Source organism: Pristiophorus japonicus, chromosome 12 (assembly GCF_044704955.1).
Source record: "Pristiophorus japonicus isolate sPriJap1 chromosome 12, sPriJap1.hap1, whole genome shotgun sequence".
Classification (NCBI taxonomy): Eukaryota; Metazoa; Chordata; class Chondrichthyes; family Pristiophoridae; genus Pristiophorus; species Pristiophorus japonicus.
In genome coordinates this window covers 38205900-38221711 of record NC_091988.1, presented here as the reverse complement: position 1 = coordinate 38221711, position 15812 = coordinate 38205900, and the positions used below count along the sequence as shown (strand labels likewise).

The following is a 15812-nucleotide window of genomic DNA, read 5'->3' as shown; positions in this document are numbered from 1 at the left end:
TTCCACAGGAAGGCATCTTTGGAAAAGTATAAACAAGACATGTGGCCAAAATCATGACTCATCTTTAGGGAGGGCTTTGTTTCAACAAAGAACTCGAAGTCCCATTGGATATTGAGATTAATGGGGAACTTCTATAGGTCAAAAAGTCTTGTCAATATCCCAGTTCAGGCCCACCCTTAAAAATAGAATAAAAGTGATCTCCTAAAAGCTTGTCCTCACAGACAGAGAGAGAGAGAGAGAGAAAAGGAGGCTCTGGACAAAAGGAAAAGAATTGCTCACGTGTGTCAACCGTCTGTCCGATCGGATTGGTATCAGCTACTTATCACGGTCGTATGTTTTTGCTGTACGACTAATGTGTTATATTGCGTCTTAAACTCTGATTAAACACAATATACCCACCATATTGGTTTGTACTCAAACCTGATTATTTAAAGTGACCAGAGATAGCCATTTCTAACATACAACATCCCAAGAACTCTGCATTCCTTCAACTCTGGCCTCTTGTGGACCACCCACTCTCTTTGCCCCACCATTGGCAGCCATGCCTTCAGCCATCGAGACTCTAAGCTCTACGATTCCTTCCATAAACTTCGCTTCCTCTCTTAGTTTTCAGATCCTCCTTAAAACCTACTTTTTTGACCAAGCTTTTTGTCACTACTCCTAATATCTTGGCTCAGTATCAATTTTTGTCCGATTACACTCCTGTGAAGCACCTTGGAACATTTTACTACATTAAAGATACTATATAAATGCAAGTTGTTGTTTTAATAATCTCTTTACTCAGTTCTTCGTTATCAGTGCAAACCTTCCCACAACATAGAAACCAGAGGTCACCATCGCAGCAACTATTCCTACTTTGATTTCTACTCCAATAATTAAAATGTCTGAACTAAAAATACTTAATAGGGAAATAAATTTTATGTAAAATGCAAGTTTTTAAAAATCCATTATAGATGATAAAATCAGCAGGTCTGAAAAAAGTGACGTGTGAACTTGAATAGCTTGTTTTTTGTTCCAATGGTTTGATTTCCTCTGCTATGCATCATTCTCCAACTTATACACCAGTTGGGAGACCTGTTCTCATGCTTCTTACAATTCTATTCTTGAGCTGGCCACTAATAGATGCCTAGCGTGACTCATCTTCCAATTTTATCCAATTTATTATAGGGAAGTAGTGAACCGTAAATTGGCTGTTCCTCTTGGCCCCACAGCTGACAGCAAGAATCTACCATTGCGGAAATGCAGACAAATTCATATCCTACTACTCCATGGTTCTAACAGAAAAACAATGTTATAGTAATAATGATGCCCCAAGTTCATCAACTATGAAAAAAATAGATCTACTCAGTTACACATTTTCTGTTGATATCCATCTTGCATCATAATGTTTCCAGAACTAATCAACCAAAGCAATTTCATAATTCAAACTAAGCAAATAGAATACAATTGTAGTTTTATATAAATTACTAGGGAACAAATTGCTTAGTTGCAACGTCAGATAGTTCCAGTTATAAAGATAGAGATACACAATTCTTACCTTTAAATACACATTGAAAAAAAAAAGAGTCCCTCAGAGCACATTTAAAACTGTAAAAGATTCAATATGTGGTGGGTGGCCTTCATCTCAACTTTTCCAAGGCCAGAACATGATACCAACCACAAGTTGTTTCAGAACTCCAGGAAAGCAGTAAGCCACAAGTTACTCGTCAAGACAACAGGTTTCAGCACCCCAATCGGAGATCTCAAGGTATTTGCAACAAACATGACCAGCCTAGCCACAGTATAGTAAAGGTTTGCAAAATTTTTTTTTTTTTAAATAAATGTTTTTTCTTCCCACTTTCCCTCCATATATTGCAGCTCAAAGCCACTATAGAACTATATTCTGGAATACTTAGAATATCCTAAGTGAATTTTGAAACTTACCAGTGAATAATACTATTCTTAGGGACTTGTTAATTAAATTAACTATTTTGTAGAGATCTTAAACATTAAAATTTACAGGCGTTAAATCTAGTTATGACATTTGTGTGTAACAGCTCATGTTACACTTGGTGTCTCAAGTCTGAGTCAAATAAATTCATACAATCATCCAGTCTGAGTCAGATAAATGCATACAATCATAATCAGCTTTGGCATAAAATTCAATTATATTATTTTTGTTAATAGTTATTGGTCCAGGCATGCAATTTTCAGTCGGCAGACACCTCAACTGAAAAAATGAAGAACTTGGTTTTTACAGCAATGCAGACATTTTTTCACAAAAACAAAAATTGAAGTAGCATGTAAAAATTATAAAACTTACCGTGGATGTGTGCTGGTAGTGAGCCAACAGTTGCTGTGAGCTAATGGAAGGTGCTTGAATCTCACTCTGAGGTGGACTGCAGATCTGCTGTACTCCAGGGGGCATCGGTTCATGAACAGATGAGTAAACTACACTCTGTTGGCTGCCTTGGGAGTCAGAGTAAAGTGTTGATCCTTGCCCGCTGTCACAAGTGCTGTCAGCTTTAAAATACATAGTTGATAAATAGCAATATGTGTTTACAAGTCTTCACAATATATTTGTAACAACACAAACAGCACAATATAAACTGGACAGGTCAATTCTGAGAATCCAAATGATTGTGGCACCATGCACTGGGTCATCTAAGTATTGAGGTAACTGTTCACAACAAGCACCACTGTTCCCATATGTTCTCAAACTCATTTTTGGGAGGTCGAAGCCAGTATTTCCAGAGGAAAAATCCAAAGGAGGGAGCAAGGGAGGAATGACAGCCAGTCATCGCAGTCCATTCTTGTTTATGGCTTCTAGGTAACTCAAAAGTAGCACTGGCAGAAACCTGGAAGCATCTTGTCTGGTTATGTTTGCTCCCAGGCAGGGACAAGTAAACCCCAAGAGAAGAGGAAATTCATCAATTTCTTTTTTAATCATTGATGGAATGGGGGCGTCCCTAACTGCCCATCCCTAACTGCCCTTGAGAAGGGGTTGGTGATCTGTCTTCTTGAACTGCTGCTGTCTATGTGGCGCAAGTACTCCCACAGTTCCATTAGGTAGCATGTGCCAGGAATTTGACCCAGTGACGATGAAGGAACGACGATGTTTCCAAGTTAGGATGGTGTGTAGGAGAACATGCAGGTGATGGTGTTCCCATGCACCTGCTGCCCTTGTCCTTCTAGGTGGTAGAGGTCGTGGGTTTGGGAGGGGCTGTTGAAGGAGCCTTGGCGCATTGCTGCAGTGCATCTCATAGATGGTACACACTGCAGCCACGGTGCACCGGTGGTTGAGGGAGAGAATATTTAAGGTGGTGGACGGGGAGTGGATCAAGCGGGTTGCTTTGTCCAGGATGATGTTGAGCTTCTTGAGTATTGTTAGAGCTGTACTCATCCAAGCAAGTGGATAGTATTTCATCTCACTCCTGACTTGTGCCTTGCAGATTGTGAAAGGCTTTGGGGAGTCATGAGGTGAGACACTCGCCGCAGAATAACCAGCCTCTTACATGTGTGTGGCTGGTCCATTTCAGTTTCTGGTCAAGGGTGAACCCCCCCACCCCCCAGGATGTTGATGGGGGATTCGGCGATGGTAATCTCTTTGAACATCATAGGGAGGTAGCCAAACTCTCTCTTGTTGGCGAAGTAACAGTGCAAGAGCAAGAGACAGATCTCTCGGTACAGAAAGCAAATTACCACTCCAAACTTAGTGGTAATGTGTTAGTTTAAATAAAAATAAAAGTTACTTTTCTTTTTTTGGTGATCATATTATCACAAGAACATGCATGGGATAAAAGGGGTAATCTAAAACTATTGTTGATTTCTAAGAGCACTCCTTGAAATTACTGCAGGTATCATCAACCTTTTTCCATTATTACAAATGAAGATGGTCGTATTTGAATTGAATGTTGCAACCAGCTTGCAAGAAATATATTCAGAAATGATAAACAACTATTTATAAATAGTGAGACTAATACTTGAACAAAGGAGAAATCAAAGACTGTAATTAAGTCTTGGGGCACACATGGAATTCAAAATCCATTTTTCGAATTTAAGATGTCCTCTGTGCTCTTCAATTGGGCTACAATCTTGTGGCTCTCCATTATTATTTTCATATATTGCCCCACATTTTAAATCACAGTAGCACGAATTAGCTTTGTGACCATCAGAATATAATAATAGGCTTGGATATAGTGGCACCAATTTTTTTTTTTTTTTTTTTAAAGTAGCATCATGGAGGGAGGAGATACCAGGAGGGAAGCAGTGACGCAGATCAAAGAAATAAATACAATGGCCCAGATTTTGCGGTTGGTATGATGGTGTACTCTTCATACCGCCTTTGAAATGGACCCCAGATGATTCGCACAGACGGGGGAAATCCTTATTGCTGGTGCAGAGTTGGGCTAATTGCCCACCAACTGCCCTGCAATTACGCCTGAAATTTTCACGTCTGATGCAAACAGGTGCCGTGCTTCATCTTGTGCAATGTCACTACATCTACCCAAGGAACTACCACTTTCTCCATGGACTCCACTAAGACCTGCAGTGAATAAACCCTTGACCTCCAAAATTCTGTATACTGAAGAGAATATTTTTTCAGCAAACTTAATGCTAGTTTTTGCCTGATTTTGTGGTTTTAATCAGAATATTTTGTACACTACACTTTTTTAAAAAAACGATTGAAATACTTGGAGTCTTGACAAATCCAAGTAATTTTAAAAGCTATACGAGGTCAAAATTGAAGCACTTTAGGATTTTGTTCATGAAAAGTATTTATTGTCCTTGAAAAATACAGACGAAGTGTTTGCTACATTGAGGGATTTATTAATTTATTTTTGCATTTATGTTAAGCTTAAAATAAATCCATACAGAAAGTGGAGGAAAGAAAAAAAAACCCTCATTACAAGCGCCTTACCGGATTTAATGTGCATAAACATCTATGTAATTAATAATGAGACCCCTCTTCTGTTTGCTGGAGCACCGGCCCACGTGATCCAGGTACGCTTCCGCACATGGTGCGCCCCTGGGATCGGTGGGCCTCTACACTGCCCTCTACTACGCAGCGTCTGGTATCAAGTTCTCTAAGACGGATCCTCAGCAGTTAAATTTGCATTTTGTTTTGATGCCAACGGCATAATCAGTACTTATGCCGCCGACTGCAAAATCCAGGCCAATGGCTCCATGTTTCATTAGGGTAGCTGCTTCCTTGCAGTCAATGGCAACAAGTTGCACAGCAATATTTATTCTCGAAGAGTTAATACACAATTATATTCGATCACAATGTTGTGAAAAATACAATAGCATAATGACAAAACAGTAACCGCTTGTGTCAACAAAATACTATTTTTACAAAAATGAGGAAATAAAGTTCATGAAAATAACTGATATGTTCCAACACAGCTCACACTAATCAGAGGCGATCAGTAGAGCTTCGCATTCACTCCATTGAATTATGGAAGCTATATTTCCCTAATAAGCATATTGAAAATCTGGGAATGGAGAGAGGGAAAGGGGAGAGAGACAGGAAAACACAAACATTGCAAGTACTGTACATTGAATGTACCTCCCGTTCCCTTTCTTCTTTAACACATCCTCATTGAGTCAATCATGTTTTTCATTTAGTGATTGACAGCTCCACTGTAAATCAGTTTCCCACATAAATGGCCAGGCCAGCAGAATATTACGTTATGAAAATATAATTGGTCTTTTCAAAACTACATTAATCTAGTGTGTTGCTGAAATATGACCGAAGACTACAGGATTTTTTTTTCTTGGACACAGATCTCCTACAGAAAATATCAGCATGCTGAAGTCCAGGGCTATTTTATTCATTTCAAAAAGCGTGCCTTTGCTCCACAGCCTGTTGTCTCTCAATGAGCCATCTTTGCTTACATGGGTACACAATGTTCCACAATTTTACACACCAAGGTTTCTCTCAAGAGGTCCTGGGCCTGAAATTCAGTACCTCTGGAAAGCTGGTGCTCCCCCCACCTTTTTGTGGCCATTTGTACCAAAATTTGAGTGGCTGGGCCACCCCATATTCAGCTCCAAAAGTGAACAAATGGGTTCCAGCGCTAATGAACCCTTCCAAAGTGGATTTTTCAGCGGTGTGGCTGTCTTAATTTGAGCGTTATCATCACTGGGAAATTCAGCATGCAGGTAAGGGTTTTTAATGAGCCAGCTGCTCCTTGTCCTTTTTAAAGGCCTGGGTTTGCAGCAAGACCCTGAGGGGGGAAGGAGTTTGGAAGGATGGCTGGTATAAGAGGTGCAAGGAGAGCCAACAGGTTCACTGATATGGAGCTGGAGACACTGATGGACGGTGTGAAGGATAGAAGAAGAATACTGTTTCCTGACGTGGGGAGACCTGGCAGACCGCCAGTACATAATGTATGGAGTGAGATTGCAGGGGAGGTGTCAGGCACCTCCATATATGAGGACGCACCCTCCCAGGAGGGTGCTGGCCAGTCTGCACCCGGCCCTTCCAGGGTAGCGATGGGTAGATGTCTTCTAGCTCTAGTGCGACGGGGATCCTCCTCCTGCGCCTCCTCCTCCTCAGGTGGTACTGCTGGCTCAACCTCCAGCGGCTGTCCCCTCATGATGGCCAGGTTGTGCAGCATGCAGCAGACCACAAAGATTATGGAGACCCGTTGAGGAGTACTGCAAGGTGCCACCAGAGCGGTCCAGGCACTGGAATCTCTGCTTAAGGATGCCTATGCACTGCTCGATGATGCACCTGGTGGCACAGTGAGTGTCATTGTATACATGCTCTGCAGCTGTCCTGGGGTTCCGCAGGAGTGAGCAGCCAACCGCGTTCCTGATTTGGGACGGTGAAAACGGCGGGCACACTGGTCTCGCGCAGAATGAACGAATCATGGCTGCTGCCTCCCTTGCCCACTGCCTGTCTGCACGATGCCGACGCCTTCTCCTGCGTGCTGCCCTGCTTCTGACCAGGTGTCGCCCTCCCAACACTCCTCCCATCCACAGGGTGAACCCTGCCAAGCAGGTCTCTGCTGCCCACAGGACTCCACTAAAAAGAGTCAGACCTGAAAGTTGTACAACAGTACAGGGGTATGTGCAAACCTCTGAGCAGTTTTAATGGAGCCTAAACAATTAATAAAACTATATGAAAAGATAAACACTGCGGATGCTGGAAAATGAAATAAAAACACTAAGTAATAAAACTATTTACCTACCAAAGGGCCCCAGCGGTGTCACATTCGAGCACCGCATCGAAAACCTTGCGGGAGCACTGCCGGGAAAAGTCCTATCTTTTCCTCGGTGAATTTCACTGTCCTGGTGGCTTTTCAGCAGCCTGCATGCTGCTTCCCTCGCCAGCAGCTTCACTGCGCTGTTTCCAGCGGAAGTGAACACCGCTCAAATCCTCCGAGAGCTGAATATGGCTCGGGGAGGGAAAAGTACCCGACCACGGCAGCCGATCGATTTTTTCGATCGACTGCCCAAACTCTGCGGTAGCCGTCCCTTTGGGGACGGTGAATTTCGGGTGCCCTGTATTTTGCAAAATCCAAACAATCAGATAATTCTACACGTTTGATTTGCTGCAAAAATCAACTGAACAATTCTCATTACTAAAGACATGCTGCAACGAGAGAGACTGTGCCTGAATTTGTGGTCGGAGGCTTCCCGTGGGCAAACGCCTCCAAACACCTCTACGTCTACGCCTGCGTAAAGGTCGATGTATCCCAGGGGAGCCTTCGGTTCGCAAGCACCTCTGGGATCACACGGGTTGGCCCAACTGATCAAAACGGGGGATACCCATTATGCTCATGGGGATTCCATTTATGTACAAAATCCCCATAAGCACGAATAGGAATCCCCTAAAAGACTCAATTACACACCAGTTAAATAAAAATAAATTGCATGTTCAAAATGAATTAAATGCTATTTAATTGAACATTTAAAACAAAAATGTAATTTTTTGAAAAATAAATTTAAACATTTTAAAGGGGCTAAAAATAACCAAAAAAATTTTAAATGTTTTTTTTAAACGTTTAAATAATTAAAAAAATATTTTAATACTTATTTAAACTCTTACATGGGTAAAAGGCCTTACGGCTGCTTTTACCAGGCGCAAGAGTTTCACGGGCATTTGCTGGACAGCGGTTGGGCAAATAGCCCAACTCTACACTAGCGAATGTCCATTTCCTGGGGATACGGTGGATCTGTCAAGCTGAAACTTTACATACGAAAACCTGGAACTTGCGGGGCACTTACAGCCGCATATGCGCCACGAACACGTTCACAGGCCCCAGAAAATCCAGGCCAATATTAATTAGGAAAGACACCTCCATTTATCTTCAGTGCCTCCTGGATTTTGCAGCTCTTTCCAAAATGCGTCACAAGAGTGATTTTACCAGAGGGATTTTCTGCAGAATTCTGGTCATTTAAGCAGCTTGGTTAAGGAGGGAAAATGTTCAAGTACGGACTAGAAGTATATACAACATTTTGTGTTCAATTCAAACAAAGCCATTTTCTAATTATTATTTATGCTCATGTTCTTTGAATCATCCCTGACTCAAGTTATAATCACCAACTTTGTACTTAGGGAATGCTGGCAACTGTGAGCAGGCACTTTTGGAAGGATGAACTGTCTCTAAATGTGGATTAGCATGGCATTATAACAGTTATATATGTAAACTTGTATAAACTTTGTACAGCTACCAGAGAGCTCATTCCCTGGAGTCCCAAGGGATCCAATAATCCCTTGGGAGCACAGGTACTTAAGGAGGCTTCACAGGTTGGAGAGGCACTCTGGAGACCTGCAATAAAAGACTACGTCACACTTTACTTTGTGCTCAGTGTTCAGTCTGACTCTTTCATACATAACAATAACCATTTCAAAATGAAAACAAAGGCCAATTATGGAAAACAGCAAATTCTGACTGCACGATTGATTTTGAGGAAGAAGGACTATTGCCATAATTCTACATTTTCTTTTCAATCCATACTCTCTCTTCCTCTTTCCACTTAATATTCTAACTGTTCTTGACCACATTCCTTTTCAAGCTCTAATCATGTGTGTTTTTTCTTATGGCTAACTTGTATTATGTCTCATCGCTCGATCTCTCCTTTTGTCGGCACCCAATTTTTAGTAAATTTTTGCCCTCTTACTTACAGCTAACATAATAGGTAATCCAAAAGTGCAGCCAGCATAAAAGGTAATCCAAAAGTCTTCGATATGCATATAAATAGCAAACAGGTAGTAAGAGGAGGGATGGGGCCAATGAGGGACCAAAAAGGAGACCTACACATGGAGGCAGAGGGTATAGCTGAGGTACCATATGGGCTCAATTTTCCCCAGTGATTTGCGCCGTTATTTTTGAGCACGCTGCTTTTTTTGGCCTAAGTTAAAAATCCAGAGTTTCCCCAATCAATTTGCACCAGCATAACTCAGTTAGTCACGATTTTTTTTTGGTAATTTTTTTTCAGCCAAAGGGAGCATAACCAGCCTCCTATACCAATTCTGGCCATTTAGGGAAGTTTGGCCAGCTGAGAGTTACTCCAGTTCTGCTTAGGCCAGCGTATGTGGCCTCTCCAGAAAAACCTTGCGGAGAGTTAAAGAAATCAGCGCAGGTAAGGAAATCGGAGGAAGCCATTCGGCCTGGGCTAGGGTCGGGCAGCGGATCGGGAGGACACTCGGGGCCAGGGTCGGGCGGGGGAGCGGATTGGCAAGTCCTTCGGCCTGGGCTAGGGGCGGGCAGCGTTGGTACAATCCCTCCCTCACCACGACAAAACCACCACCACCCCCTCGCCGCCGGACATCCTTGCACGGCACGGTCTTGATGCCACCACAAAAGAAACCTCTGACCTGCCCCCGCCCAACAACCTCAACCCACACCCTTATCGACAAATTTAAAAACAGCACCGAAAACACACCCTCCTTCCCGGCTACGGACACTGATGCAACCCCATTCGCAGGCTTAATATACCACCACAAATCACCCCTCCCAGCCACCCCTGCAAGGCACCATCTTCATACCTTCACAATAAAACCTCTGACCCCCGCACAACAAGCTCGGCTCACACCCTTACCTCAGCCCTATCAACATTGCCAAATCCAAGCTGTACTGAGCATGCGCGTCCATTGGAGCGACGTCAAAAACTTAGGTTTTTTTCCCGCGCATGCGCAAAAGGCCCGGCTTCGTTTTTCGGTGCAGACAGCAGGCCCCACCCCGAGGCGACTGGACACACTGCGCAACTCCGAATTCCATTTACAGATCGGGGAAAGTTTGGACAAATATTTATGCCGCATTTCTGGCCCTAAAAACCCGGCGTAACTCTGGCAATATGCCAGAAAACTGGCTTGGGCAAAATTGAGCCCCATAAGTAGTTTGCATCTGTCTTCACCAAGGAAGATGATGCTGTCATGGATATAGTGAAGGAGGAGGTAGAGGAGATACTAAATGGGATAAAGATGAGGGACTAGAAAGGTCGGCTGTACTTAAAAGTAGATAAGTCACCAGGACCGGATGAGATGCATCCTAGGGGCGCTGAGGGAAGTGAAGGAAGAAATCGCGGAGGTACTGGCCATAATCTTCCACTTCTTAGAAACAGGGTGCTGCCAGAGGACTGGAGAATTGCAAATGTTACATCCTTGTTCAAAAAAGGATGTAAAGATAAATCCAGCAACCTCGGTAGTGGGGAAGCTTTTAGAAACAATAATCAGGGACAAAATTAGCAGTCACTTGGACAAGTGTGGATTAATTAAATGAAAGCCAGCACGGATTTTTAAAGGCAAATCATGTTTAACCAACTTGATCGAGTTTTTTGATGAGATAACAGAGAGTTGATGAGGGCAATATGGTTGACATGGTGTACATGGATTTCTAAAAGGCATTCGACAAAGTTCAAGCCCATGGAATAAAAGGGACAGTGACAGCATGGATAAGAAATCCGCTTAGTGACAGGAAGCAGAGTAGTGGTGAACGGTTGTTTTTTGGACTGGAGGAAGGTATACAGTGGTGGGCCCCAGGGGTCGGTTCTAGGACCACTGCTTTTCTTGATATATATTAATGATTTGGATGTGGGTGTAGAGGGTACAATTAAAACATTTGCAAGTGACACAAAACTTGGAAGACTAAATGAACAGTGAGGAGGATAGTGATAAGATTTCAAGAGGACAGACAGGCTGATGGAATGGGCGGACACATAACAGATGAAATTTAATGCAGAAAAGTGTGAAGTGACACATTTTGGTCGACAGAATGAGGAGAGGATATATAAACTAACGGATACAATCCTAAAGAGGGTGCATGAACAGAGAGACCGAGGGGTATATGTGCAGAAATTGTTGGAAGGTGGCAGGGCAGGTTGAGAAAGTGATCAAAAAAGCTTACGGATAGGACTTCATGGAGAGGTATAGACTTCAAAAGCTTAGAAATTATGAACCACCTGTATAAAACACTGGTTTGGCCTCAACTGGGGTAGTGTGTCCAATTCTAGGCACCGCACTTCAGAAAGGATGTGAAGGCCTTAGAGAGGGTGCAGAAAAGATTTACGAGAATGATTCCAGGGATGAGGGACTTCAGTTACGTGGATAAACTGGAGAAGCTGGGGCTGTTCTCCTCGAAGCGGAGAAGATTGAGAGGAGATTTGATAGAGTTGTTAAAAATCATGAGGGGTCTGGACAAAGCAGACAGAGAAACTGTTCCTATTGGCAGAAGGGTCAAGAATCAGAGGACACAGATTTAAGGTGATTGGCAAAAGAACTAAAGACGACATAAGAAAAAAACTATTTTTAATACAACGAGTGGTGAGGATCTGGAATGCCCTGCCTGAAAGGGTGTGGTGGAGGCAGACTCAATCATGGCTTTCAAAAGGGAGTTGGATAAGTACACGAAAGAAAAGCATTTGCAGGGCTACGGGGAAAGGGCGGAGCAGTAGGACTAACTGAGGTGTGCTTGCGAAGAGCTGGCACAGGCTCGATGGGCCGAATGGCCATTTTCCGTGTTGTAACCATTCTATGTTTCAATGATACTTGCTTTTAATTCAACAGATAGCTTTAATGTTTAGTATGCAGAAGCAAAAGATAGATAGATGGAAAGAAGAAAAGTAAAAGTGGAGGGCAGAGAAACCCAAGGCAAAAAGCAAAAAGGGCCACATTATACCAAAATTCTAAAGGAGCAAAGTGTGTTAGAAAGACAAGCCAGAAGGCTCTGTGCCTCAATGCGAGGAGTATTCGGAATAAGGTGGATGAATTAACTGCGCAGATAGCAGTTAACAGGTATGATGTAATTGGCATCACGGAGACATGGCTCCAGGGTGACCAAGGCTGAGAACTCAACATCCAGGGGTATTCAACATTTAGAAAGGATAGACAAAGGAAAAGGAGGCAGGGTAGCATTGCTGGTTAATGAGGAAATTAATGCAATAGTAAGAAAGGACATTAGCTTGGATGATGTGGAATCGGTATGGGTGGAGCTACGGAATATTAAGGGGCAGAAAACGCTAGTGGGAGTTCTGTACAGACCACCAAACAGTAGTAGTAAGGTTGGGGACAGCATCAAACAAGAAATTAGGGATGCATGCAATAAAGGTACAGCAGTTATCATGGGTGACGTTAATCTTCATATTGATTGGGCTCACCAAACTGGTAGCAATGCGGTGGAGGAGGATTTCCTGGAGCGTATTAGGGATGGTTTTCTAGACCAATATGTCGAGGAACCAACTAGGGAGCTGGCCATCCTAGACTGGGTGATGTGTAAGTGTAATGAGAAAGGACTAATTAGCAATCTTGTTGTGCGAGGCCCCTTGGGGGAAGAGTGACCATAATATGGTAGAATTCTTTATGAAGAGTGATACAGTTAATTCAGAGACTAGGGTTCTGAACTTAAGGAAAGGTAACTTCGATGGGTTGAGGCGTGAATTGGCTAGAATAGACTGGCAAATGATACTTAAAGGGTTGACGGTGGATAGGCAATGGCAAACATTTAAAGATCACTGGAGTTTAGAAGGATGAGAGGGGATCTCATAGAAACGTATAAGATTCTGATGGGATGGGACAGGTTAGATGCGGGAAGAATGTTCCCGATGTTGGGGAAGTCCAAAACCAGGGGACACAGTCTTAGGATAAGGGGTAGGCCATTTAGGACTGAGATGAGGAAAAACTTCTTCACTCAGAGTTGTTATCCTGTGGAATTCCCTGCTGCAGAGTCGTTGATGCCAGTTCATTGGATATATTCAAGAGGGAGTTAGATGTGGCCCTTACGGCTAAAGGGATCAAGGGGTATGGAGAGAAAGCGGGAAAGGGGTACTGAGGTGAATGATCAGCCATGATCATATTGAATGGTGGTGCAGACTCGAAGGGCCGAATGGCCTACTCCTGCACCTATTTTTTATGTTTCTACATGGATGAACTTCAGCAATTGTACATCCCTGTCTGGAGTAAAAATAAAACGGGGAAGGTGGCTCAACCGTGACTAACAAGGGAAATTAAGGATAGTGTTAAATCCAAGGAAGAGGCATATAAATTGGCCAGAAAAAGCAACAAACCTGAGGACTGAGAGAAATTTAGAATTCAGCAGAGGAGGACAAAGGGTTTAGTTAAGAGGGGGGAAATAGAGTACGAGAAGAAGCTTGCCGGGAACATAAAAACTGACTGCAAAAGCTTCTATAGATATGTGAAGAGAAAAAGATTAGTGAAAACAAACATAGGTCCCTTGCAGTCGGATTCAGGTGAATTTATAATGGAGAACAAAGAAATAGCAGACCAATTGAACAAATACTTTGGTTCTGTCTTCACGAAGGAAGACACAAATAACCTTCCGGAAGTACTATGGGACCGAGGGTCTAGTGAGAAGGAGGAACTGAAGGATATCTTTATTAGGCGGGAAATTGTGTTAGGGAAATTGTTGGGATTGAAGGCCGATAAATCTCCGGGGCCTGATAGTCTGCTTCCCAGTGTATTTAAGGAAGAAGTAGTGGATGCATTGGTGATCATTTTCCAACAGTCTATCGACTCTGGATCAGTTCCTATGAACTGGAGGGTAGCTAATATAACACCACTTTTTAAAAAGGGAGGGAGAGAGAAAGCGGGTAATTATAGACCGGTTAGCCTGACATCAGTATTGGGGAAAATGTTGGAATCAATTATTAAGGATGAAATAGCAGCGCATTTGGAAAGCAGTGACAGGTCGGTCCAAATCAGCATGGATTTATGAAGGGGAAATCATGCTTGACAAATCTTCTGAATGTAACTAGTAGAGTGGACAAGGGAAAACCAGTGGATGTGGTGTATTTGGACTTTCAAAAGGCTTTTGACAAGGTCCCACACAAGAGATTGGTGTGAAAAATTAAAGCACATGGTATTGGGGGTAATATACTGATGTGGATAGAGAACTGGTTGGCAGACAGGAAGCAAAGAGTCGGGATAAACGGGTCCTTTTCAGAATGGCAGGCAGTGACTAGTGGAGTGCCGTAGCGCTCAGTGCTGGGACCCCAGCTCTTTACAATATACATCAACGATTTGGATGAAGGAATTGAGTGTAATATCTCCAAGTTTGCAGATTACACTAAACTGGGTGGCGGTGTGAGCTGTGAGGGGGACGCTAGGAGGCTGCAGGGTGACTTGGACAGGTTAGGTGAGTGGGAAAATGCATGGCAGCTGCAGTATAATGTGGATAAATGTGAGGTTATCCACTTTGGGGACAAAAACGCAAAGACAGATTATCTGAATGGCGGCAGATTAGGAAAAGGGGAAGTGCAACGAGACCTGGGTGTCATGGTTCATCAGTCATTGAAAGCTGGCATACAGGTATAGCAGGTAGTGAAAAAGGTAAATGGTATGTTGGCCTTCATAGCTAGGGGATTTGATTATAGGAGCAGTGAGGTCTTACTGCAGTTGTACAGGGCCTTGGTGAGGCCTCACCTGGAATATTGTGTTCAGTTTTGATCTCCTACTCTGGAGGAAGGACGTTCATGCTATTGAGGGAGTGCAGCGAAGGTTCGCCAGACTGATTCCCGGGATGGCAGGACTGACATATGAGGAGACACTGGATCAACTGGGCCTTTATACATTGGAGTTTAGAAGGATAAGAGGGGATCTCATAGAAACATATAAGATTCTGACGGGATGGGACAGGTTCGATGCGGGTAGAATGTTCCCGATGTTGGGGAAGCCCAGACCAGGGGACACAGTCTCAGGATAAGGGGTAGGCCATTTAGGACTGAGATGAGGGGGAACTTCTTCACTCAGAGTTGTTACCCTGTGGAATTCCTAGCCGCAGAGAGTTGTTGATGCCAGTTCATTGGATATATTCAAGAGGGAGTTAAATATGGCCCTTACGGCTAAGGGGATCTAGGGGTATGGAGAGAAAGCAGGAAAGGGGTACTGAGGGAATGATCAGCCATGATCTTAATGAATGGTGGTGCAGGCTCGAAGGGCCGAATGGCTTATTCCTGCACCTATTTTCTATGTTTCTAGGTTTCTATGTTCAATAGTTCACTTGGTTACTTAGTGGATGGAGTGATACAGTATGGCCCAATGATGCATTTATTTTGATGAATTTAGAAAGAGTGTAGAGGAACAGAATTTGGGCCAGTCATACGCAATGGCCTTCAAACCAGTTGAAAACATTCATACCTGATGGAAAGAACACATTAAAAAAATACCTTTGGTTAAATAAACCAATAATCGGGTATAATGTCATGTTGAAGCTATATATTGTATTGATGGAGAGTCAGAAATAGAGAATACTGTCCCATTTGCACTACCTGGAAGATGCAAGAGTGGCAGGAGGAATTGAAAATTGATAGCCAGAAGTCCTGTACATGTGCGCTTTAGCAGTCTATTAAGTACACTCATCTGGAGA

General features: G+C 43.1%; 1 protein-coding gene across 4 annotated transcripts in view; it reads right to left on the bottom strand.

Moving 5' to 3' along the window:
- Nucleotides 1-15812, bottom strand: part of LOC139277193 (serine/threonine-protein kinase WNK2-like) — a 218827-nt gene that overhangs the window by 108190 nt on the left and 94825 nt on the right. For all 4 annotated transcript variants that reach the window (XM_070895317.1, XM_070895318.1, XM_070895319.1 and 1 more), the window contains exon 8: nucleotides 2303-2502. In XM_070895317.1, coding sequence (XP_070751418.1) covers nucleotides 2303-2502 — 200 coding nt within the window. The remainder of the gene's footprint in view (nucleotides 1-2302; nucleotides 2503-15812) is intronic.